The sequence below is a fragment of the Branchiostoma belcheri genome, unplaced genomic scaffold, assembly GCF_001625305.1.
Source record: "Branchiostoma belcheri isolate BF01 breed outbred unplaced genomic scaffold, Haploidv18h27 scaffold88, whole genome shotgun sequence".
Lineage (NCBI taxonomy): Eukaryota > Metazoa > Chordata > Leptocardii > Amphioxiformes > Branchiostomatidae > Branchiostoma > Branchiostoma belcheri.
In genome coordinates, this window is record NW_017804553.1 from 831,769 (window position 1) to 856,662 (window position 24,894).

Here is a 24,894-nt window from a genome sequence, read left to right on the forward strand (position 1 = left end):
AGCTAACCTTAAGTAGGCAATCCCGGCGTTGCCGTTCAGCCTTCCGTTACAGACATGTATATATATGAGCCCGCTGCAGCCAGCCTGCTTTATAACACCACTTGCTCCGTCCTTGGAATATTGATCTTTTGTCCGTAAGGAAATATCAGGTAAACGGAAAGTTAAGCCGGGAGGCGGGGAGAGCCACGATCTATCCCGGAGGTAATTATCAGAGCAATATTTACTCCATTAACCATGCGATATTGTCCCGGGTGTAATCTCGATGTTCTTATGGATGGAACTGTAAGATAGATAATTGCTCAGACTCTGTGGTAAACATGAACCTATTACTTTACAAGATTGAACATTATATATACTACAATGGACAAGCGTTTACATTTAATGTGACAATGATGTATAATTGTGGCATTTTCAGCATATTTTTCTGTAAGGTTCTCATCAAGGATCCAAGTGTATGCTCACATGTTTCAATTTGATTGTTTACATATCGATCTCTAAGAATGCGATCGCCAGGTCAAAATCTTTTGTCGTGACAGTGTGTTTGAATCGTACACACAGGGTTTAGTTCCGATTACATATACTTGTACCAAACAAAGCACTGCAATTTTCCACGATGTTAAACAATAGAAACATCGTCAATCTATCTCTAAAGAACTGTTCTATGTGCAGCGTTTAAAATTTCTGGATTCCTGAGCATGGCTTTGATATCATGTTGATTCAAACGTCCTTTTGAAATGGCAACTGAAAGTTTAAGAGTATGTTGCGTTCCTACGCCTGTCTGGTGATGACCACATACCCGGGTCCGTTGTTTGCCCCATCCTGACCGCTCGTGTCAGTACCGGAGTTAAACGAACCGCCTCCTCCTCCGCCATTTGGGAAGGTGCTCTCTCCCCTGCCTCCCCCTGAGTACCCCCCTCCCCCACCTCTTCCACCACCATCCCCATGACTCCCTCCCCCTCCACCAAACCCACCATTAGCATTATGATATACCCCGCGCCCTCCAACCCCGCCATTCACAAACGCCTTTCCACCTTCCCCACCGTGCTGACAACTGTCGCCTCCAAACTGTTTAGAACTCCCTCCATCCGTCAGCAGCCCTCCCCCTCCACCACCCATACAGTTATACTTCCATTCTGTCGCCCCCTGTCCGTTAGATCCTCCACTACAACCAATTCCTCCATAAGCCTTGTTACCAGTAGTGGACACAGTCCCGTCACACAGGGGTTTATGGGTCTTTAGTCCCACCCCTGCCCCTCCCCACCCCCGGCGATAATAAGTGGCGTGTTGTCTCCCCTGGTGACAAATGTACCGCCCCCTCCTCCTACACTCCTAACCACCACGTTCCCAGCACCTTCTTGTCCCACCAGGATCTTCAGAGTTTCACCTGGTGTGTAGAAAGTCTTTAATTAGTATTTTGTTCGTACGTTTATTTCTTTTTAACTTAAAACTAATTCAATGCACAAGTTGAAAGATTTATTAAGTTATATCCGGTATGCTGTTTGAAACTAAAGGTTCTACAAGTGCTTCCGCAGCTTGAAAATGTCGCACCTTGTTTGAGGTTAAATGTTCCCCTCAGTACGGCACCCCGTCCTCGGGTGGACTTCGGGTTGTACTCACCCCACCCTGCAGCAGCACCTGTCAATCAAACATGTCAGTCACTTTGAGTTCAGGGATCAGAAGAGGCAAACTAATAACTGGGGTAATTAAATAGAAATCCCACGTGTTAAAAGGGAAAGTTTTACTTGATTGTTCATAAATGCTACAATACAACTAAGGCAACGTCCCTTTACAAGCGAAGAAGTGATTATGTAGGAGTGAAACGTTTCTGTATCTTCCTAGATTAAATGAACTATCAGTTACATCTTCTACATAAGTGTACAAAAAGTCCCTACCCGCTGCCTCTATGTTGTACGTTCCCGTCCCCGGTACAGTGAAGTGTTGTATCCCGGCATGTAGCGTCAGCAGGTGTTCATGGTCCTGTCCCCTGTAGTGGGTACCCAGGGTAGTGGGGCCCAGACGGCCGCTGGCACCCAGGGTGGTCAACGTGGCAGTTCGGAAGGAACAATCTGAAAAAATGAAGGTTAATGATACATCTTTTGTCCAGGAAATCAATTTACTCCATAACGTTATATTCAAAAGAGCTGACTACATACTATCTAACGTTAGTTACTTACGTTAGTTACTTACATCGAGTGGTGGGGCCAAGACGGCGTCTGGCTCCGGGTTGCACAGCTGTGAACGTGGCCGTGGTCTGGTTTCTTCCTTGCTTCGGAGTACCAGGGTGATCTGGCAAAAGTAATGGGTCATCATTTTGAACCTTTTGTGTAATTAACATAGAATACAAGATCAATATCGTGACCAAGTAGTACTTGACTACATAGTTTTACAACTTAACAAGTTAGTTCTAATGCTAAAACCTACCGACAATGTCGCCAAAGATGATTTCCCCTTTTTTCCGTTCCTTCCTAGGCTTAAACCTGACGTAACTGATGTCGTCAGGAATGTCCGGGGTTGGACTTTTCAGCAGAGACTCGAGCCGGGCCGTGACGTCAGAGTACACGTTCATGACGTCAAAGTCACTGCCATACTCCACGACTTTATGTGAGAAGTCCACTGTGCTGGACAGACAGCCTAAGGTGCTCTCAACACTGTCTGCTGTAGCAGAGAGCTGCTTGGAACGGGCTGCTGTGACGGCCGCTAACTCTTCTTTCAGTTCAGTCTGCTTGCGTCTGACAAGGCCAGTGTAGTACTTGATCTCTTCCTCCGCAGCTGCATCGATGTCGTCTGCGGCTTTCTTACTCCTGGTGTCCAGTTCTGCTTGTTTCATGGCTGCGAACTCTGTAATGTCTCTGTATTCCACGATTTTCGGCCTGGAAGTTGCGAGTTTGTCTTTGATCTTTGCCCTGACGTCACTCACAACGTCTGCCAGGTAGGCATACTTGTGGTCTTTGTGCTGCAGTACCGTACAGTCTCGGCAGATGGGACTCTGGCACGTCTCACAGTAGAACTTCAGCTTCTCGTCTTCATGTTTTGGACATATCGGCAGTGATGTCGACTTGACTAAACGCGCATTGGAGATCAGCTGCTGGCTTAGTTCCGCCACTCCGATGACTTCATGGTCGCGTGTACGTTTAGCACGACGGTGAGTTCGGGCGCAGTCCTCACAAAAGAACTCTTCACACACAGCACAGCCGCAGCTAGCCACTTCTTCACAGACATCACAAGGCACTTTGTCATTACTAGCAAGAGTTCTGTGAGATTCAACGGTGTCCCTCAAGCTCAGGACAAAGAAGTTGTCTTTGAGTCCGGCGACACCGCCCTCCGGAAGTACAGTTTCAGTCCGACATATTGGACACGGAAACTTGTTGGTTTCTTCTTCATCATCGTCACTGGACTCCGTCGAGTCTAGTTCATCTTGCTGCAGTACAACGTTCTGCAGACAGACCTTACAGAAAGTGTGAAGACACGGCAAGGTTTTGGGTTCCTTGAAGGGCTGCAGACAGATCTTACACTCCAGAAAGTCGGCCGCAATCTGGCTGCTGAGTGCGGCCGCCGCCATAACGGCACCTGTACGACTCATGTGACTCAGATAAGGACTTGGACTTTGTACATTTGCAGTCGAGAGTACATAATTTGGTCGGTTAAAACATGTGCTTTGTTTGAAGAGTTGGCCTGTATCAATAAACGTTTTTCCGTAATAAGTATACATCTAATAGCAATTTGAATAGCCAATTCTATGACATATTTCCAGATAAATATTTGCGCGGAGCTGTAAGGAGTTGGACAAAGTATATGTTTGAGCAGAGAGTACGTTATTGGTCGCGGCAGCTTATGCTACAACAGTTATGTTTTATAAGGTGGACAGGTGTCACCCCCTCCCAGCAAACGTTAAGCGCAATACAGTAACAAAATATAGTCCATAGAGTATCTGACAGGGAAAATGTTATGCAAATGCAACAATGTAAACCTAAACTTTCCAGCAGCCATTCAGGAGACAACGTCCTCATATTAATGCCACTTTTGATTCTATTGCACTGATAAGTGTAAGGTAAAACACCAATATTTCTGTTTTCGAATTTCACCAAATAAACAGATCAAAACACAAACAAGTCTCCAAGTACACTGTTCATTTGTTTGACCTTGACCCAAACTCGTGTCAATACGAACGACTGTGTGTTTCCAGATCAGATTTGTACTCTGACTGGTCCGGAAAATTTACCGGAACGGGGGCCATATATTCTTCATAACACAATACCTGCAGAATAGAACACTCGGCATTTCGTCTGAGGAAATTCTTCACGACACCCAGGGGTGGTTAATATCCGCAGATTGTTGCAGAGGAAAATCTCAATTTAAGACTTAAAGACAGGTTCTTTGACCGCGATGGTTGTCTGTAAGTGGATTTGGATAGATTAATTGATCAGGTTACGCGAAGTCAATCCTACTTTATACTGCTGAAGGGTGAAGGGGCATCTTAAGACTCAAGGCTAAAGGTAAGATAACGGAGCGACTGATGTGAATTTAAGTAGTTATCCGGCTTCAAGTACAAGTCTGACATCTTGAGAAACTGTATAAAACAAGTTTATTGTTTGATAAGGTTGGTGATTTCAACGGATAACATGCACGTGACAATAAGTGCCGTGTGACGAGGAAGAAAATCCATAATCCCATGTGTAAGCATTGCATGATAGATGTACTGGTAACAATATAACAATAGCATAATTATTGGTATATATTTCTGTCATTGCATCTCGTGTAAGAACAGATTTGCCTTTTATAGTAAAACGTTAAACTTTATTCCAACGCACTATTTACAGGGATCAAATTTTCAGCGACCACTGTCGCCTTCATGAGGATAATTAATGACCAATCACTTCACAACGTGATCTCGCGAGAGTTACGGTTTACAAGTGATTGGTCATTAATTATCCTGATGAAGGCGACAGTGGTCGCTGAAAATTTGATCCCTGTAAATAGTGTGTTGGAATAAAGTTTAACGTTTTTCTATGATTACTACCAACACAGATGAACTTTCATGATAAGATTTGCCTTTTACTGGCGGGTTATTGCAAGGCAGTGCGTAAACAGAAAAATATCAACGCATTAGAGGCGATGTTTAATCTGTGAACATAATTAGGCAACAAATGACGTTACTATTTACATGGTAGTCATTACAAGCACAGATTACAAAGAAATACGTATGCAAGAAAATATCTCTAATGGCGGCTTGTCCTTGAAGCCAATAAAGACCAGGCTTGATCAGATAATATCTTAATGTAGAATACAAAACCTGACATACATTTCATGGAAATATCCAAATAAGCACCAAGGGCAGGCGTGTCCATTTTACATTTAGCCGTTTTTTTTGCAATTATCTATATATAGAAACCCAAACGTTAAGGCACTGCAATTTTCAACGCTGTAAACCAATAGAAAAATCAAGATTAATTTTGGCGTCCCCAGTGTCTATCTATCTGTAAAAAAAACTGTTCTATGTGCAGTGTTTGTTATAATTTCTGGATTCCTGTGCATTGCTTTGATATCATGTTGATTTAAACGTCCTCTTTAAATGGCGACTGAAAGTTTGAGAGTATTGTTCGTTGGTTACGTTCCTACGCCTGTCTGGTGATGACCACATACCCGGGTCCGTCGTTTGCCCCATCCTGACCGCTCGTGTCAGAACCGGAGTTAAACGAACCGCCTCCTCCTCCGCCATTTGGGTTACGATTCTCGCCCCTGCCTCCCCCTGAGTACCCCCCTCCCCCACCTCCTCCACAACCGAACCCATGACTCCCTCCCCCTCCACCAAACCCACCATCAGCATTAAGATATACCCCACGCCCTCCAACCCCGCCATTCACAAACGCCTTCCCACCTTCCCCACCATTCTTACAACTGTCGCCTCTAAACTGTTTAGAACTCCCTCCATCCGTCAGCAGCCCTCCCCCTCCCCCTCCCATGCCACCATCCTGCCATTCTGTCGCCCCCTGTCCGTTAGATCCTCCACTACAACCAGTTCCTCTATAAGTACTAGTATAACTCTTATAACTCTTGTTACCAGTAGTGGACACATTCCCGTCACACAGGGGGTTATGAGTCAGTAGGTTAACCCCCGCCCCTCCCCCACCTCCGGCGATAATGAGTGGTGTGTTGTCTCCCCTGGTGACAAACGTACCGCCCCCTCCTCCTACGCCCCAGTTAGACCTGTTCTCAGCGCCTTCTTGTCCCACCAGGATCTTCAGAGTTTCACCTGGTATGTAGAAAATTAAAATCTGTACTTAGTAATAATCATTAAAAATCTTCCTTTAGTGTGGGAGAAAGTTATTGTTTTACAAATACTCTTCAAACAATTATCATACACATATTTGTATGATACTAATGAGATGCTTAAGCTGAGAAATTTTAGTAACTTATACAATTGTCCTTTATTTGTAGTTACATATCAGAAGGTTCTACAAGTGCTTCCTTAACTTTCAAATATCGCACCTCGTTTGAGGTTGAATGTTCCCCTCAGTATGGCACCCCGTCCTCGGGCGGACTTCGGGTTGTATAGACCCCACCCTGCAGCAGCACCTGTCAGTCAAACATGTAAGGCACTTGCAGTACTAAGGTAAGAAGATGATAAACAACAGAGACAATCAACATTATTGTTGTTGAGGTAAGTTACTGTGCATTGATATAATAACGCAGTAATGTCGCTTTATGAAGCGAACAACATGTGCTTTTGTTGGAGTAAAACACAAAATATCTTTAAATCTACAAAATGTTCAATGAAGAGAGCCACACAACGTATCTGGTATATCTTCTATCAAAGTTCACAAAAATTCCCCACCTGCTGCCTCTATGCTGTACGTTCCCGTCCGCGGTACAGTGAAGTGTTGTATCCCGTCATGTAGCGTCACCAGGTGTTCATGGTCCTGTCCCCTGTAGTGGGTACCCAGGGTAGTGGGGCCCAGACGGCCGCTGCCGCCCAGGGTTGTCAACTTAAAGCAGGGCTGGTGATCTGGCAAAAAAAAAAAGTATTTTTTAAAATAATAAATTTATAGGGATTCAATAGATAATATCCGCACAAGCATCTGAAATGTCCCTAAGCAAACATTATAACTTCGTAGCTATACGCATAACATACAGAGAAGCTGCATACTCATCAATAAACACGTGTTTATAATGTATAAGAAATACCTTCTGCTTGTAAAAATACCTTTTGTGAAACGCTTCCTAAATAATGGTGTATATTAACAAATGTAATAAAATTATGCCTATATATTCTTAACTTATGATTTTATGGCAGGATATTCAGCAATAGAGAATAGCTTCAGAACCTCGTAGGTTATATCAATTTAACTGCAGAACGTACCGACAAAGTCGCCAAGGATGATTTCTGTTTCTTTTCTTTCCCTGCTAGGTTGAAACCTGACGTAACTGATGACGTCAGGAATGTCCGGGGTTGGACCTTTCAGCAGAGACTCGAGCCGGGCCGTGACGTCACAGTACACGTTCATGACGTCAAAGTCACTGCCATGCTCCACGACTTTCCGTGAGAAGTCCACTGTGCTGGACAGACAGCCTAAGGTGCTCTCAACACTGTCTGCTGTAGCAGAGAGCTGCTTGGAACGGGCTGCTGTGACGGCCGCTAACTTTTCTTTCAGTTCAGTCTGTTTGCGTCTGACAAGGCCAGTGTAGTACTTGATCTCTTCCTCCGCAGCTGCATCGATGTCGTCTGCAACTTTCTTACTCCTGGTGTCCAGTTCTGTTTGTTTCTTGGCTGTGACACTTGCAGCGTCTCGGTATTCTTCAATTTTCGGCCTGGCAGCTTCCAGGTTACCTTTGATCTTTGCCCTAACAGCACTCACAACGTCTGCCAGCAAGCCGTACTTGTGGTCTTTGTGCTGCAGTACCGTGCAGTCTCGGCAGATGGGATGCTGGCACGTCTCACAGTAGAACTTCAGCTTCTCGTCTTCATGTTTTGGACACATCGGCAGTGATCTTGACTTGACCGATGATGTCTTGGCGATCAGCTGCTCTTTTAGTTCCGCCACTCCGATGACTTCGTGGTCACGTGTACGTTTGCCGCGACGGTGGACTCTACCACATTCTTCACACAAAAACTCTTCACAGACAACACAGCCGAAATGAGCCACATGTTCTTCACAGTTATCACAAGTCACTTTGTCATCCTCCATGCTAACCAAACTCTTGTGAGCGTCGACGGTGTCCCTCAAGCTCAGGACAAAGAAGTTGTTTTTGAGCCCGGCGACACCGCCTTCCGGAAGTACAGTTTGGATCCGACATGTTGGACACGGAAACTTGTCCTTCGCCTCACCTTGTTTCGCTACAAACTTCTCCAGACAAGCCTTACAGAAGGTGTGAAGACACGGCAGGATCTTGGGGTCCTTGTAGGACTCCAGGCAGATCGTACACTCCAGAAAGTCGCCCGAAATCTGGCTGAGTACGGCCTCCGCCATGACTGCACCTGTATGGCTCATGTGACTGAGATAAGGACTTGGACTTTGTACATTTGTAGTCGAGAGTACACGATTTGGTCAGGACTGTTTATTGTACAAAGGTTTTGCAGATTGACGTAGGTTAAAACACAGGCTTTGTTTGGAGAGCTGAATTATACATTAAATTACAAAGAGTTTATTGCAAATACATGCTTGCTAGATAATAGCAAGTACAAACAACAAATATGAAAAAGACGATATTGAATAGCCATCCTTTTATTAGATAGTTTGTCAGATATATATGTGCACTGAGCTGTAAGGAGTTGCACTGTAAATTCGGGAAAATGATGTACTCAAGACATGCAAGGTGCAATCTTATTGATCGAGGTTAGTCTTGTTAAGTAGAGAGAAGTTAATATATACTCTTCTCGTTTTGTTGCGTGAGTGGCAAATGAAATATTGGAGAATTATACAAAGTCAATAGTCCAACGAATATCTGACAGGGAAAGCGTTGTGCAACCATGTAAATCTAAACTTCTCGAGCAGCCAAGTTTCAATGTGCCATTCAGGAGACAACATCCTCGTATTACCGCTTTTGATTTTATTGCACAGACAAAGTGTCGGTTATAACGCCAATATTATTTCTCTGCTTTTGAATACCATCAAATCAATATCAGATCCAAGACAAACGTTAGTCTGAATTTGAACACTATGTCTGACCTTGGTCCGAACTCGGATCAATATGACTGTGTGTTTTTCAGACCAGATTTGTGCTGTGACTGGTCCACAAAACCTGAAAAAATGATCTGACTGGGGTCCATGTATCCATATTAATATCTGCAATATAGAATACTCGGTATTTTGTCTGTGGAAATTCTTCAGGACACCCGGGGGTGTTAATATCCGCAGATTGTGGCAGACGAAAATCTCAATTTAAGACTTTAAGACCGGTTCTTTGACCTGACGGTTGTCTATGAGTTGATTTGGATACATTTGATCAGGTTACGCGAAGTCAATCCTACTTTATACTGCTGAAGGGTGAAGAGGCGTCTTAAGACTCAAGGCTACAAGGTAAGATAACGGAGCGCCTGATGTGAATTTAAGTAGTTATCCGCCTTCAAGTACAGGTCTGACACCTTGAGAAACTGTATAAAACCAAGTTTATTGTTTGATAAGGTTGGTGATTTCAATGGATAACATGCACGTGACAATAAGTGCCGTGTGAGGAGGAAGAAAATCCATAATTCCATGTGTAACCATTGCATGATAGATGTACTGGTAACAATAGAACAATAGCATGACTACTGGTATGTATTTCTGGTATTGCATCTCGTGTAAGAACAGATTTGCCTTTTACTGGCGGGTTATTGCAAGTCTGTGTAAACAGAAAAATAACAACGCATTAGAGGCGCTGTTTAAGCTGTGAACATAATTAAACAACAAATGACGTTACTATTTACATGTAACGTGGTAGTCATTACAAGAACAGATTACAAAGAAATACGTATGCAAGAAAATATCTCTAAAGGCGGCTTGTCCTTGTAGCCAATGAAGGCCAGGCTTGATCTGGTACTATCTTACTGTAGAATACAAAACCTGACATAAATTTCATGGAAATGTCCAAATCAGCACCAAGGACAGGCGTGTTCATTTTACATTTAACCGTTTTTTTTTGCTATAGAAACCCAAACGTTTTAAAAGGCACTGCAATTTACAACGTCAACGATGTAGAACAATAGAAAAATCAAGTCCCCAGCGTCAATCTATCTTTAAAGACCTGTTCTATGCGCAGTGTTTGTAAAAATTACTGGATTCAAGTGCATTTCTTTGATATTATGTTGATTCAAACGTCCTCTTGACAAGGCGACTGAGAAGTTTGAGAGTACATGTACTGTTCGTTGGTTACGTTCCTACACCTGTCTGGTGATGACCACATACCCGGGTCCGTCGTTTGCCCCATCCTGACCGCTCGTGTCAGTACCGGAGTTAAACGAACCGCCTCCTCCTCCGCCATTTGGGTCACGGCACTCTCCCCTGCCTCCCCCTGAGTAACCCCCTCCCCCACCTCCTCCACCACCGGCCCCTTCACTCCCTCCCCCTCCACCAAACCCACCATCAGCATTATTGCAGTTCCCACGCCCTCCAACCCCGCCATTCACAAACGCCTTCCCACCTTCCCCACCATACCTACAACTGTCACCTCCAAACTGTTTAGAACTCCCTCCATCCGTCAGCAGCCCTCCCCCTCCCCCACCCATCCACGTACCCTTCCATTCTGTCGCCCCCTGTCCGTTAGATCCTCCACTACAACCAGATCCTCCATAACTCTTGTTACCAGTAGTGGACACAGTCCCGTCACACAGGGGGTTATGAATATGAGTCTGTGGTCCAGCCCTTGACCCTCCCCCACCCCCGGCGATAATGAGTGGCGTGTTGTCTCCCCTGGTGACAAACGTACCGCCCCCTCCTCCTACACTGCTGGCCTCCTTGTTCTCAGCACCTTCTTGTCCCACCAGGATCTTCAGAGTTTCACCTGATATATAGAAAATCTTTCATCAGTAATAATCATTCCGGGTCTTTCTTATCGATCGGGGAAAGTTAGTGCTTTACGAAACTATTTTCAATACTGGTTTTACACTTTTCATTCATTCTATGATACTAATTCAATGCAAGGCTTAAGAGATTGTAGTGAGTTCTATTTGGTTGTTTTTCTTTTCAAATTGGAAGGTTCTAGAAGTGCTTCGTAGCTTGCAAATTTCGCACCTTGTTTGAGGTTAAATGTTCCCCTCAGTACGGCACCCCGTCCTCGGGCGGACTTCGGGTTGTTCTTACCCCACCCTGCAGCAGCACCTGTCAATCAAACATGTCAGGCACTTTTACAGGAATGAGAAGAGAGCAAGCTAATAACAGAGACAGTTAAATAGAAATGCCATGTTTTAAAAAGGAAAGTTTTACTTGATAGTGCATGAATGCTACAATACAACTAAGGCAACGTTGCTTTAGAAGCGCCCAGGTGACAATATGTAGGAGTGTTGAAGAGCGCTACATAAATTATCAGTTACATCTTCTACACAAGTGTACAAAAAGTACTAGTCCCCACCCGCTGCCTCCATGCTGTACGTTCCCGTCCGCGGTACAGTGAAGTGTTGTATCCCGTCATGTAGCGTCACCAGGTGTTCATGGTCCTGTCCCCTGTAGTGGGTACCCAGGGTAGTGGGGCCCAGACGGCCGCTGGCGCCCAGGGTGGTCAACTGAAAGCAGGGCTGGTGTTCTGGCAAAAAAAGGACCATAGGTTTGGTAATAGGATGTTTTTGTAATTGACGTACCTGGGATAGATAATACATGTATACACAAATTGTTTAAAAGGTCACTTTAAAGTAAAACATTGTTGCTTCATAACTATACGCATGCCACGCCGGTAAGCGTCTCACAATAGGTAACAATAAATATATGTTAAAGTTTCACACAACGAAGGCGAATTCAGCTGACGTTTCGGTGACCGCCTGTCACCATCCTCAGTAACTGACTGTGTTGCTGTCGGCTGAACAAACCTTTTGTTTTTTTTTAAATTATATTCATATGTTTATGTTGCATTTGTCTACACGCCATTTTTTGGCAGGAAATTTAGCAATTAAGAAATTCTTCCCAGCCGCTGACAACATCGCAGGTTATATCAATTTGAACTGCAAAACGTACCGACAATGTCACCAAGGATGATTTCCGTGTCTCCTCTTTCCGTCTTGGGATCAAACCTGACGTAACTGATGTCGTCAGGAATGTCCGGGGTTGGACCTTTCAGCAGAGACTCCAGCCGGGCCGTGACGTCAGAGTACACGTTCATGACGTCAAAGTCACTGCCATGCTCCACGACTTTCTGTGAGAAGTCCACTGTGCTGGACAGACAGCCAAAGGTGCCCTCAACACTGTCTGCTGTAGCAGAGAGCTGCTTGGAACGGGCTGCTGTGACGGCCGCTAACTTTTCTTTCAGTTCAGTCTGCTTGCGTCTGACAAGGCCAGTGTAGTACTTGATCTCTTCCTCCGCAGCTGCATCGATGTCGTCTGCAGCTTTCTTACTCCTGGTGTCCAGTTCTGCTTGTTTCGTGGCTGTGACATTTGCAGCGTCTCGGTATTGCTCAATTTTTGCCCCGGCAGTAGCCAGGTTGCCTTTCATCTTTACTCTGACGTCACTCACAACGTCTGCCAGCAAGTCGTACTTGTGGTCTTTGTGCTGCAGATCCTTGCAGTCTCGGCAGATGGGGCTCTGACACGTCTCACAGTAGAACTTCAGCTTCTCGTCTTCATGTTTTGGACACATCGGCAGTGATCTTGACTTGACCGATGATGTCTTGGTGATCAGCTGCTCTTTTAGTTCCGCCACTCCGATGACTTCATGGCCACGTGTACGTTTGGCACGACGGTGGACTCTCCCACAATCGTCACACAAGAACTCTTCACAGACAACACGGCCGAAATTAGCCACATGTTCTTCACAGTTATCACAAGTCACTTTGTCATCCTCCATGCTAACCAAACTCTTGTGAGCGTCGACGGTGTCCCTCAAGCTCAGGACAAAGAAGTTGTTTTTGAGCCCGGCGACACCGCCCTCCGGAAGTATAGTTTCGATCCGACATGTTGGACACGGAAACCTGCCCTTCTCTTTACCTTGTTTTGCTACAAACTTCTCCAGACTGTCCTTACAGAAGGTGTGAAGACACGGCAGGATCTTGGGGTCCTTGTAGGGCTCCAGGCAGATCGTACACTCCAGAAAGTCGCCCGAAATCTGGCTGAGTACGGCCTCCGCCATGGCCGCACCTGTACGCCTCACGTGACTAAGGTACCGAGGGCTAGAACTTTGTACATTTGCTCTAGAGAATACGTCATCGACCAGGACTGAGAATGTTACAAAGGTTATGTTTAACTGCGCGGGTGCACGTAGATATAAAAAAACAACTCGCCTTGGTTTGGAGACAAATGTAGTTTAGTTTCTAACAAGAAACGCTAACGTAATAAATATTTTCGTCATAAATATAGCAACAATATAGAATAGCCATACTTTTATCAGACAGATGGTGTACGGTTTGGATGACGCTAGCACTCGGTGAGACCCAGAACGTTACACGCTACTGCGCTGTTTGTATGTTGTAATATTAATACATTGTAGTACAACTCTCGTTCTACGTTAGCTAGTTGCTAAGCATCGGACATGTGCTGCGGTCTTCTCGTTGATGGGCAGCGACCTCTTGTAACTAATGACAAAACTCCACCCAGCGTACACTGATGACCATGCAGTAATGGGAATGACCGCTGAATGTCTCTCCTGTACATGCAGGTGTAGCCGGTGTAACCGCCCTTCGGCGTAACACACCAGCTTCGCAGGCACGCGGCGCGGCGGCGGTGCTGACCATGCGTATTCATCAAATACAGTTTGCAAACGACTGCTTAACCGTTTATATATGGCGTCTAGTACGAAGAAATTTTTGTATGCCATAGATACAGTATGGACCAAGTTATCTTGCTGGTGACTGTACCAATGCTTCATGAAATGCAAAGGGCACGTGTCGGATTCTGACACTCCCTGTGTCGTCCAAGAGGTGGTGCGACAGCAGCATAGTTGAAAACGTCACGATAGCAGTCCTAATCAAATTCTAGCTACTGTCTGTCCTCTGGTTCTTCTGAGTCTGGCTGAATCCAACCTGCCTTTACGGGTTCAAACCGTGCAATAGTACAAACTGGTGTCCGTGTCCTTTCTCCGTCCGGGCTTTTCTGTATGCAATTCTGCTACTCCCTTTGGTCGCTCGGCGTAATACAGTAATACAGCCAGCTGCCGCCGCGCCGCGTGCCTGCGAAGCTGGTGTGTTACGCCGAAGGGCGGTTCTACCGGCTATACAGATATAGAAGCTGGTGTGTTACGCCTAAGGGTGGTTCTACCGGCTATACAGATATAGAAGCTGGTGTGTTACGCTGAAGGGCGGTTATACCGGCTATACCGATACAGACACCTTAACAAGAGGATGCAACACTCGGTGAAGCTAACCTTAAGTACGCAATCCCGGCGTTGCCATTCAGCCTTCCGTTACAGACATGTATATGCGAGCCTGCTGCAGCCAGCCTGCTTTATAACACCACTTGCTCCGTCCTTGGAATATTGATCTTTTGTCCGTAAGGAAATATCAGGTAAACGGAAAGTTAAGCCGGGAGGCGGGGAGAGCCACGATCTACCTCAGAGGTAAATATCAGAGCAATATTTACTCCATTAACCATGCGATATTGTCCCGAGTGTAATCTCGATGTTCTTATGGATGGAACTGTCACATAATTGCTTAGACTCTGTGATAAACATCAACATATTGCTTCACAAGATTGGAAAATGTAGATATGATATATAGTACAATGGACAAGCGTTTACATTTAATGTGACAATGATACATAATTGTGGCATTTTCAGCATATGTTTCTGTAAGGGTCTCCTAAAGGATCCCAGAGTATGATGACATGTTCCAATTTTATTGTTTACATATCAAGCTCTAAGAATGCGATCGTCAGGTCAAAATCGTGACAGTGTGTTTGAATTGTACTCACAGGGTTTAGTTCCGATTACATATACCAAACAAAGTACTGCAATTTTCCACGATGTGAAACAATAGAAAATCGTCAATCTATATATCTGTAAAGAACTGTTCTATGTGCAGTGTTTCAAAATTTCTGGATTCCTAAACATTGCTGTGATATCATGTTTATTCAAACGTCCTCTTGAAATGGCAACTGAAAGTTTAAGAGTATGTTACGTTCCTACACCTGTCTGGTGATGACCACATACCCGGGTCCGTCGTTTGCCCCACCCTGACCGCTCGAGTCAGTACCGGAGTTAAACGAACCGCCGCCTCCTCCTCCATTTGGGTTAGTACACACTCCCCTCCCTCCCCCTGAGTACCCCCCTCCCCCACCTCCCCCTGCACCACCCCCATAACTCCCTCCCCCTCCACCAAACCCACCATCAGCATTATTATATGCCCCACGCCCTCCAACCCCGCCATTCACAAACGCCTTCCCACCTTCCCCACCGAGGTCACAACTGTCGCCTCCTAACTGTTTAGAACTCCCTCCATCCGTCAGCAGCCCTCCCCCTCCCCCACCCATGCAGCTACCCTTCCATCCTGTCGCCCCCTGTCCGTTAGATCCTCCACTACAACCAGATCCCCCATAGTTCTTGTTACCAGTAGTGGACACAGTCCCGTCACACAGGGGGTTATGGGTCTTTAGCCAAGCCCCTCCCCCTCCCCCACCCCCGGCGATAATGAGTGGCGTGTTGTCTAGATCTCCCCTGGTGACAAATGTACCACCCCCTCCTCCTACACCCCAATGTCTCTTGTTCTCAGCACCTTCTTGTCCCACCAGGATCTTCAGCGTTTCACCTGGTATATAGAAAATCTTTAGTCAATGATAATCATTCTCATCTGTAAAAGATACTGTTTTACAAATGTTCTTTAATCAATAGTTACACACATATTTCAATGACACTAATAAAATGCTTAAGTTGAGAAATTTCAGTGAGTTATATGTTGTTTTTATTTGTATTGCCTCCATAACTTGAAAATTTCGCACCTTGTTTGAGGTTAAATGTTCCCCTCAGTACGGCACCCCGTCCTCGGGCGGACTTCGGGTTGTGCACACCCCACCCTGCAGCAGCACCTGTCAATCAAACAAATGAATAAATTGAGCTGCTATTCAAGAACTACATTAGTTTGAATATAAAAACAAACGTATATCTGCAAATTAATGTCTTCAAATTACACCGATAGGCACAAAGAGCAAGGATTTTATAAGACTGTTATATCTAATCTCCAAGCAGATCTTTTGGTGGGGGTAAGACAGTATCCAATTGGCCAGTCTGTAACCATTTCCCCACCAAAGTGGGTGGGGAAATGGATACAGACTCGCCAATTGGATACTGTCTTACCCCCACCAAAAGATCTGCTTGGAGATTAGTTATATCGGCTATCATAAATAGACGTCCCTACCCGCTGCCTCTATGCTGTACATTCCCGTCCGCGGTACAGTTAAGTGTTGTATCCCGTCATGTAACGTCACCAGGTGTTCATGGTCCTGTCCCCTGTAGTGGGTACCCATGGTAGTGGGGCCCAGACGGCCGCTGGCGCCCAGGGTGGTCAACTTGGCAGTTCGGAAGGAATCTAAAGAGATTGGAGTTCATCTTGCAACATTTATCGTATCAGTAGGAGTTTAAGCTCAATTATCTGTTTAAGATTTGATATTTCTAAAACTATATATTTAGGGTAGTGATTTCGAAGGAAACATACCGACAATGTCGCCAAGGATGATTTCCCTTTTTTCCCGTTCCTTCCTAGGTTCAAACCTGACGTAACTGATGTCGTCAGGAATGTCCGGGGTTGGACCTTTCAGCAGAGACTCCAGCCGGGCCGTGACGTCAGAGTACACGTTCATGACGTCAAAGTCACTGCCATGCTCCACGACTTTCTGTGAGAAGTCCACTGTGCTGGACAGACAGCCTAAGGTGCTCTCAACACTGTCTGCTGTAGCAGAGAGCTGCTTGGAACGGGCTGCTGTGACGACCGCTAACTTTTCTTTCAGTTCAGTCTGCTTGCGTCTGACAAGGCCAGTGTAGTACTTGATCTCTTCCTCCGCAGCTGCATCGATGTCGTCTGCGGCTTTCTTACTTCGGGTGTCCAGTTCTGTTTGCTTCTTGGCTGCGACATTTGCAACATCTCGATATTCTTCAATTTTCGGCCTGGCAGTTGCGAGTTTATCTTTGATCTTTGCCCTAACGTCACTCACAACGTCTGCCAGCAAGCCGTACTTGTGGTCCTTGTGCTGCAGTACCGTGCAGTCTCGGCAGATGGGGCTCTGGCACGTCTCACAGTAGAACTTCAGCTTCTCGTCTTCATGTTTTTGACACATCGGCACTGATGTCGACTTGAATGAACGCGCCTTGGAGATCAGCTGCTGGCTTAGTTCCGCCACTCCGATGACTTCATGGCCACGTGTACGTTTAGCACGACGGTGAGTTCGGGCGCAGTCCTCACACAAGAACTCTTCACACACAGCACAGCCGCAGCTAGCCACTTCTTCACAGACATCACAAGGCATTTTGTCATTACTAGCAAGAGTCCTGTGAGATTCAACGGTGTCCCACAAGCTCAGAACAAAGAAGTTGTCTTTGAGTCCGGCGACTCCGCCCTCCGGAAGTACAGTTTCAGTCCGACATATTGGACACGGAAACTTGTTGGTTTCTTCTTCCTCATCGTCACTGGACTCCGTCGAGTCTAGTTCATCTTGCTGCAGTACAACGTTCTCCAGACAGACCTTACAGAAAGTGTGAAGACACGGCAAGGTTTTGGGTTCCTTGAAGGGCTGCAGACAGATCTTACACTCCAGAAAGTCGGTCGAAATCTGGCTGCTGAGTGCTGCCTCCGCCATGACCGCACCTGTACGGCTCATGTGACTGAGATAAGGACTTGGACTTTGTACATTTGCAGTCGAGAGTACATAATTTGGTCGGTTAAAACATGTGCTTTGTTTGAAGAGTTGGCCTGTATCAATAAACGTAATTTTCGTAATAATTATACATCTAATAACAATCTTGAATCGCCGATTCTAAGACATATTTCCAGATAAATGTTTGCACGGAGATGTAAGGAGTTGGACAAAGTACATGTTTGAGCAGAGAGTACGTTATTGGTCGCGGCAGCTTATGCTACAACAGTTATGTTTATAAGGTGGACAAGTGCCCCCCCCCCCCACAAACGCTAAGCGCAATACAGTAACAAAAATAGTCCATAGAGTATCTGACAGGCAAAATGTTATGCAAATGCAACCATGTAAACCTAAACTTTCCAGCAGCCATTCAGGAGACAACGTCCTCATATTAATGCCACTTTTGATTCTATTGCAGTGATAAGTGTAAGGCATAACACCAATATTTCTGTTTTCGAATTTCATCAAATAAACAGATCAAAACACAAACAAGTCTCCAAGTACACTGTTCATTTGTTTGACCTTGACCCAAACTCGTGTCAATACGAACGGTTGTGTGTTTTTCAGATCAGATTTGTACTCTGACTGGTCCAGAAAATTTACCGGACCGGGGGCCATATATTCTTCATAACACAATACCTGCAGAATACAACACTCGGCATTTCGTCTGAGGAAATTCTTCACGACACCCAGGGGTGGTAATAATATCCCCAGATTGTAGTAGAGAAAAATCTCAATTTAAGACTTAAAGACCGATCCTTTGACCGCGATGATTGTCTGTAAGTGGATTTGGATAGATTGATCAGGTTATGCGAAGTCGATCCTACTTTATACTGCTGAAGGGTGAAGAGGCATCTTAAGACTCAAGGCTAAAGGTAAGATAACGGAGCGCCTGATACGAATTTAAGAAGCTTTCTGACTTAAGTACAAGTCTGACAGCTGACACCCTGAAAAACTGTTTCAAACTAAGTTTATTGTTTGATAAGGTTTGGGATTTCAATGGATAACATGCACGTGACAATAAGTGCCGTGTGACGAGGAAGAAAATCCAGAATCCCATGTGTAAGCATTGCATGATAGATTTGAAACTTTGAAACTTTATTTTCAATACAAACATGGCAGACAAAAGTCTGAATTGCGTTGGTATTTACAAACCATTGAGCTCGTTTTATATTATTATACACAAGCTGTGGGTATTTACAGTTTTAAAAGTAAATTCTTAATTTCTATATAAAACAAATTGGCATCTCTTAAAGATAAAAAGATCAATTAAAAACTCGTAGTTAGGCGTAGATTGACAACAAGATAGGTGCAAGGTAAACTTACATTCGAAATTCAGAAAGTTTGTTCAGAGTACAGTTCAGAGTTCACTGTCCCTTGTTGAGAAGGTTTACAAGGTATGGAATGGGAGAGTTTTTCAGTCTGTTGGTCCGACAGAGAGGTGTGTTCAGTTTCTGCTTGTTGCGAGTGTTTCGACCAGATATTTCCCCCCTCGACCTCGGGAGCCAGTCTCTGAATGTAGACTCCATCAGCGTCCGCGCAAACTTCAGGCACAACTGCTCCCTTCTGTCCACCAGTGATGTCAGTCCAAGGTGCTGAAGGGCGTTCGCATAACCGGTGTAGTCGTTACCGAGCACGATCCTGCAGGCACGTTTCTGGACGCGTTCAAGCTTCACTATTTGAGCTTTAGTGAGGCCAGATGACCATACCGGGACAGCGTATTCCAGTATGGGTCTGATGTATCCAGTGTACGAGAGATTGAAATCAGGTCTTTGTGGGATAGGTTGCATCTTCTCAGTCTTTTAAGGAGAAACAGTTTCTTTGAAGCTCTTCCTACCATCTGCTTGACTTGGGAGTCCCAGTGCAAGTTATTCTGAATGTGCAGACCTAGGATTTTAAGACTCGTCGCTACATTCAGTGGTGTGTTGTTGATTTGCAAAGGTGGCAGAGGTGGTAGCTTCCTGCAGAAAGTGATGTGCATGGCAAGACATTTCGACCCATTCAGGAGCATATGGTTACGGTTTGACCATTGGTATAACTGGTCTAAGTCTGACTGAAGTGTAGGTTGCTGAAGTCGTCTTGTTTGTAGCATGTTCATGTCGTCGACATATTTCCACACGGGAGTCACAGTGTCGGAAGCGGCGTCATCTATGAGTACCAGGAATAATACGGGACCTAGAAGAGTGCCCTGTGCAACTCCACATGACAGATACTCCCACTCAGAAAAAGATCCGCGGTAGCGCACACGCTGTTTCCGGTCGGAGATAAAGTTGGCCAGCCATGGAACTAACTCAGGTCGCAAACCCATGTTTAACAGTTTAGTGATAACAGTGTGGTGGTGGACTCTATCAAAAGCCTTGGTGAAATCTGTGGCTACAAGGGTATATATAGTGGATGGTTTGTCCGTTCCCTGGAAAAGGCTGTCCACCAGGCTTACGAGTGCGTGTACAGTAGACCGTCCTTTGAGACTGCCAAATTGTCGGTTGTCAAACTTGACGTCTTGCAGGATCCAAGATAAAGCAAAGTGTTCCGCGATCTTAGCGAACGGAGAAGTCAGAGAAATCGGACGTAGTTGGTCGATACTGGCTGGTTGGGTTTTGGGTACTGGAACCACAACTGCTTGTTTCCACTGGTCAGGAACTATTCCGTTTGAGAAGGAAGTGTTAAGAATATGACAGAATGGAGAACTGAGTTCACAGGCAAATTCCTTCAGTAGTTTCAGTGGAATGTTGTCAGGTCCCGGCGCCTTGTTGGTCTTGACTGCTTGGAGGCGTTTATACACGTCCCAGACTGCTAGAGACGGTAATTGGTGGGGCGCGGGTAGGAATGCTGGGAGTTGGGTCAAGTCCAGTGCAGGAAGTGCTTGGGAGACTTGTGCGAATTTTGTGTTTATGGCGTTAGCAATGGAAGAGTTGTCTTCAGTAGCAATCCCTGGGACCGAGATGTTACTATCAGGTTTTCTTACGTTGGCCATGTTCATGATTTCTTGATGCCACTGTTTGGGGTTGGCTGTTTTAAGAGAGGCGACTCGGTCTGTGTAGTAGAACTTTTTAGCTCTGGCAAGAGCTTTTTGCGTTAGGTTCCTGTAGAATTTCCAGACGTTTGCAGACTGTCTGTGAAAAGCTTTCTGTCTCAGGCTTATCAACCGCTTGATCTGTGGTGTCACCCAGGGTTTGTCCGTTTGGTGCACCTTGATGATCTTGGTCGGGAAGAATGTATTGATGGCATTCTCGAGTGTGCAGTGAAAGGCATTAGCTTTGTCAATCACTCCGTGTGCATCGTACACCTCGGACCACTTGTGCTTGGTTATCCATTTTCCAAACTCGAACAAGCCTGACTCACCTAGTTGTCGATTCTGCTTCTTAATCGGTTTGTTGTCGGTGGTCTGGTAGCAATATAACAATAGCATGACTACTGGTATGTATTTCTGACATTGCATCTCGTGTAAGAACAGATATGCCTTTTACTGGCGGGTTATTGCAAGTTAGTGTGTAATTAAACAGAGAAAAATAACAACGCTTTGAGAGGCGCTGTTTAATCTGTGAACATAATTAGGCAACAAATGACGTTACTATTTACATGGTAGTCATTACAAGAACAGATTACAAAGAAATACGTATGCAAGAAAATATCTCTAATGGCGGCTTGTCCTTGTAGCCAATGAAGGCCAGGCTTGATCTGATACTATCTTACTGTAGAACGCGAAACCTGACATACATTTGATGGAAATATCCAAATCAGCACCAAGGACAGGCGTGTTCATTTACATTTAGCCGTTTTTTTGCAATTATCTATATATAGAAACCCAAACGTTAAGGCACTGCAATTTTCAACGATGTAAACCAATAGAAAAATCAAGATTAATTTTGGCGTCCCCAGTGTCTATCTATCTGTAAAAAAAACTTTTCTATGTGCAGTGTTTGTCATAATTTCTGGATTCAAGTGCATTGCTTTGACATCATGTTGATTTAAACGTCCTCTTTAAATGGCGACTGAAAGTTTGGGAATTGTTCGTTCGTTACGTTCCTACGCCTGTCTGGTGATGACCACATACCCGGGTCCGTCGTTTGCCCCATCCTGACCGCTCGTGTCAGTACCGGAGTTAAACGAACCGCCTCCTCCTCCGCCATTTGGGTCACACCACACTCCCCTGCCTCCCCCTGAGTACCCCCCTCCCCCACCTCCTCCACCACCGTATCCATAACTCCCTCCCCCTCCACCAAACCCACCATCAGCATTATTGCAGTTCCCACGCCCTCCAACCCCGCCATTCACAAACGCCTTCCCACCTTCCCCACCGTACTCACGACCGTCTCCTCCTAACCATTTAGAACTCCCTCCATCCGTCAGCAGCCCTCCCCCTCCCCCACCCATCCAGTTATCCTTCCATTCTGTCGCCCCCTGTCCGTTAGATCCTCCTCTACAACCAGTTCTTCCGTAACTCTTGTTACCAGTAGTGGACACAGTTCCGTCACACATGGGGTTATGGGTCTGTAGTCCAGCCCCCACCCCTCCCCCACCCCCGGCGATAATGAGCGGCGTGTTGTCTCCCCTGGTGACAAACGTACCGCCCCCTCCTCCTACACCCAAGTCAGCCCTGTTCTCAGCACCTTCTTGTCCCACCAGGATCTTCAGAGTTTCACCTGATATATAGAAAATTTGTAATCGGTAATAATCATTCCAAGTCTTCGTTATGGGAGAAAGTTATTTTGCAAATACTCTTTAATTCTAATTACGCACATATTTTTATGATACTAATGAAATGATTAAGTTGACAAATTTTATTAAGTTATGTATTGTTTTTTTTTTTCATTTGTAGCTACAAATCGGAAGGCTCTACAATTGCTTCCGTAACATTCATATATCGCACCTTGTTTGAGGTTAAATGTTCCCCTCAGTACGGCACCCCGTCCTCGGGCGGACTTTGGGTTCCTCACACCCCACCCTGCAGCAGCACCTGTCAATCAAACATGTCGGTCAGTGACTCACTTTCAGTACTAAGACAAATAACACGTACAATCAAAAGTAAACATTGTTGACATTAAAGGGGAAATAAGTCTTACTTTTTTGTGATTGAAGTTACTGTGCATTAATGTAATAACGCAGTAATGTCACTTTACAAGCGACAACATGTACTATTGTTGGAGTAAAAACACAAAAATTTCTACATAATCCAAGAGAGCCACATGTGCACAAAACGTATCTATTATATCTGCTAAAAAAATCTCCACCCGTTGCCTCTATGCTGTACGTTCCCGTCTCCGGTACAGTGAAGTGTTGTATCCCGTCATGTAGCGTCACCAGGTGTTCATGGTCCTGTCCCCTGTAGTGGGTACCCAGGGTAGTGGGGCCCAGACGGCCGCTGGCGCGCAGGGTGGTCAACTTGGCAGATCGGAAAGGAGAATCTGAGGAAAGGAAAGTTAATGTTACATCAGTTATCCGGAGAATATAGTGAAAGTTACGGGTCGTCATTCTGAAGCTAAAGCTGATACGTAACTAACATGTTCTACAGCAAATAATACGTAACTTCAGAGGTTCACAGCGTTATAGGTTTGTGAAACGTACCGACAATGTCACCAAGGACGATTTCCTTTTCTTTCCTTTTCGTCTTGGGATCAAACCTGACGTAACTGATGTCGTCAGGAATGTCTGGGGTTGGACCTTTCAGCAGAGACTCCAGCCGGACCGTGACGTCAGAGTACACGTTCATGACGTCAAAGTCACTGCCATGCTCCACGACTTTCTGTGAGAAGTCCACTGTGCTGGACAGACAGCCTAAGGTGCTCTCAACACTGTCTGCTGTAGCAGAGAGCTGCTTGGAACGGGCTGCTGTGACGGCCGCTAACTTATCTTTCAGTTCAGTCTGCTTGCGTCTGACAAGGCCAGTGTAGTACTTGATCTCTTCCTCCGCAGCTGCATCGATGTCGTCTGCAGCTTTCTTACTCCTGGTGTCCAGTTCTGCTTGTTTCGTGGCTGTGACACTTGCAGCGTCTCGGTATTCCACGATTTTGGGCCTGGCATTTGCGAGTTTGTCTTTGATCTTTGCCCTGACGTCACCCACAACATCTGCCAGCAAGCCGTACTTGTGGTCCTTGTGTTTCAGTACCGTGCAGTCTCGGCAGATGGGGCTCTGGCACGTCTCACAGTAGAACTTCAGCTTCTCGTCTTCATGTTTTGGACACATCGGCAGTGATCTCGACTTGACCGATGACGTCTTGGTGATCAGCTGCTCTTTTAATTCCGCCACGCCGATGACTTCATGGTCACGTGTACGTTTGCCTCGACGGTGGGCTCGAGCACATTCTTCACACAAGAACTCTTCACAGACAACACAGCCGAAATTAGCCACATGTTCTTCACAGTTATCACAAGTCACTTTGTCATCCTCCTTGCTAACCAAACTCTTGTGAGCGTCGACGGTGTCCCTCAAGCTCAGGACAAAGAAGTTGTTTTTGAGCCCGGCGACACCGCCTTCCGGAAGTGCAGTTTCGATCCGACATGTTGGACACGGAAACCTGTCCTTTACTTTACTTTCTTTCGCTACAAACTTCTCCAGACAGCCCTTACAGAAGGTGTGAACACACGGTAGGATCTTGGGGTCCTTATAGGGCTCCAGGCAGATCGTACACTCCAGAAAGTCGCCGGAAATCTGGCTGAGTACGGCCTCCGCCATGACCGCACCTGTACACCTTACCTTGTTTGCCTAACTATTGAGTTAAAAGATCTTGTTTCTACCTCCTTGACCTGACGGTCACCTGTCAGTGGGGACCCCTAGCGATCCTCATTATCTTTGCTCTTGCTGGGTGCTGGTTTGCCGAGCCGGATGATAACTTATTCAGACAAGACAAGATATGACATGTATCGTGCTCTGGCCACAACTTGGTTTATGGGCAAAGAATACGTGCATTGTTCCAACCTCCATGTACATGTCTTCATTGTT

At 45.5% G+C, this 24,894-nt stretch overlaps 1 protein-coding gene across 1 annotated transcript; it reads right to left on the reverse strand.

Annotated features, from left to right (window-relative positions):
- Positions 1 to 768: 768 nt before the first annotated feature.
- On the reverse strand, positions 769 to 24,650 carry LOC109487324. The gene is given in 19 exon segments (XM_019791303.1): positions 769 to 1,257; positions 1,260 to 1,384; positions 1,549 to 1,635; positions 1,893 to 2,066; positions 2,188 to 2,286; positions 2,422 to 3,602; positions 5,617 to 6,250; positions 6,487 to 6,573; positions 6,833 to 7,003; positions 7,358 to 8,490; positions 10,359 to 10,977; positions 11,208 to 11,294; positions 11,545 to 11,715; positions 12,141 to 13,273; positions 15,262 to 15,856; positions 16,047 to 16,121; positions 16,463 to 16,633; positions 23,186 to 23,359; positions 23,520 to 24,650. Coding segments are annotated over 19 exon segments (8,313 nt in total). The 5' UTR covers positions 24,628 to 24,650.
- Between the last annotated feature and the right edge of the window lie 244 nt (positions 24,651 to 24,894).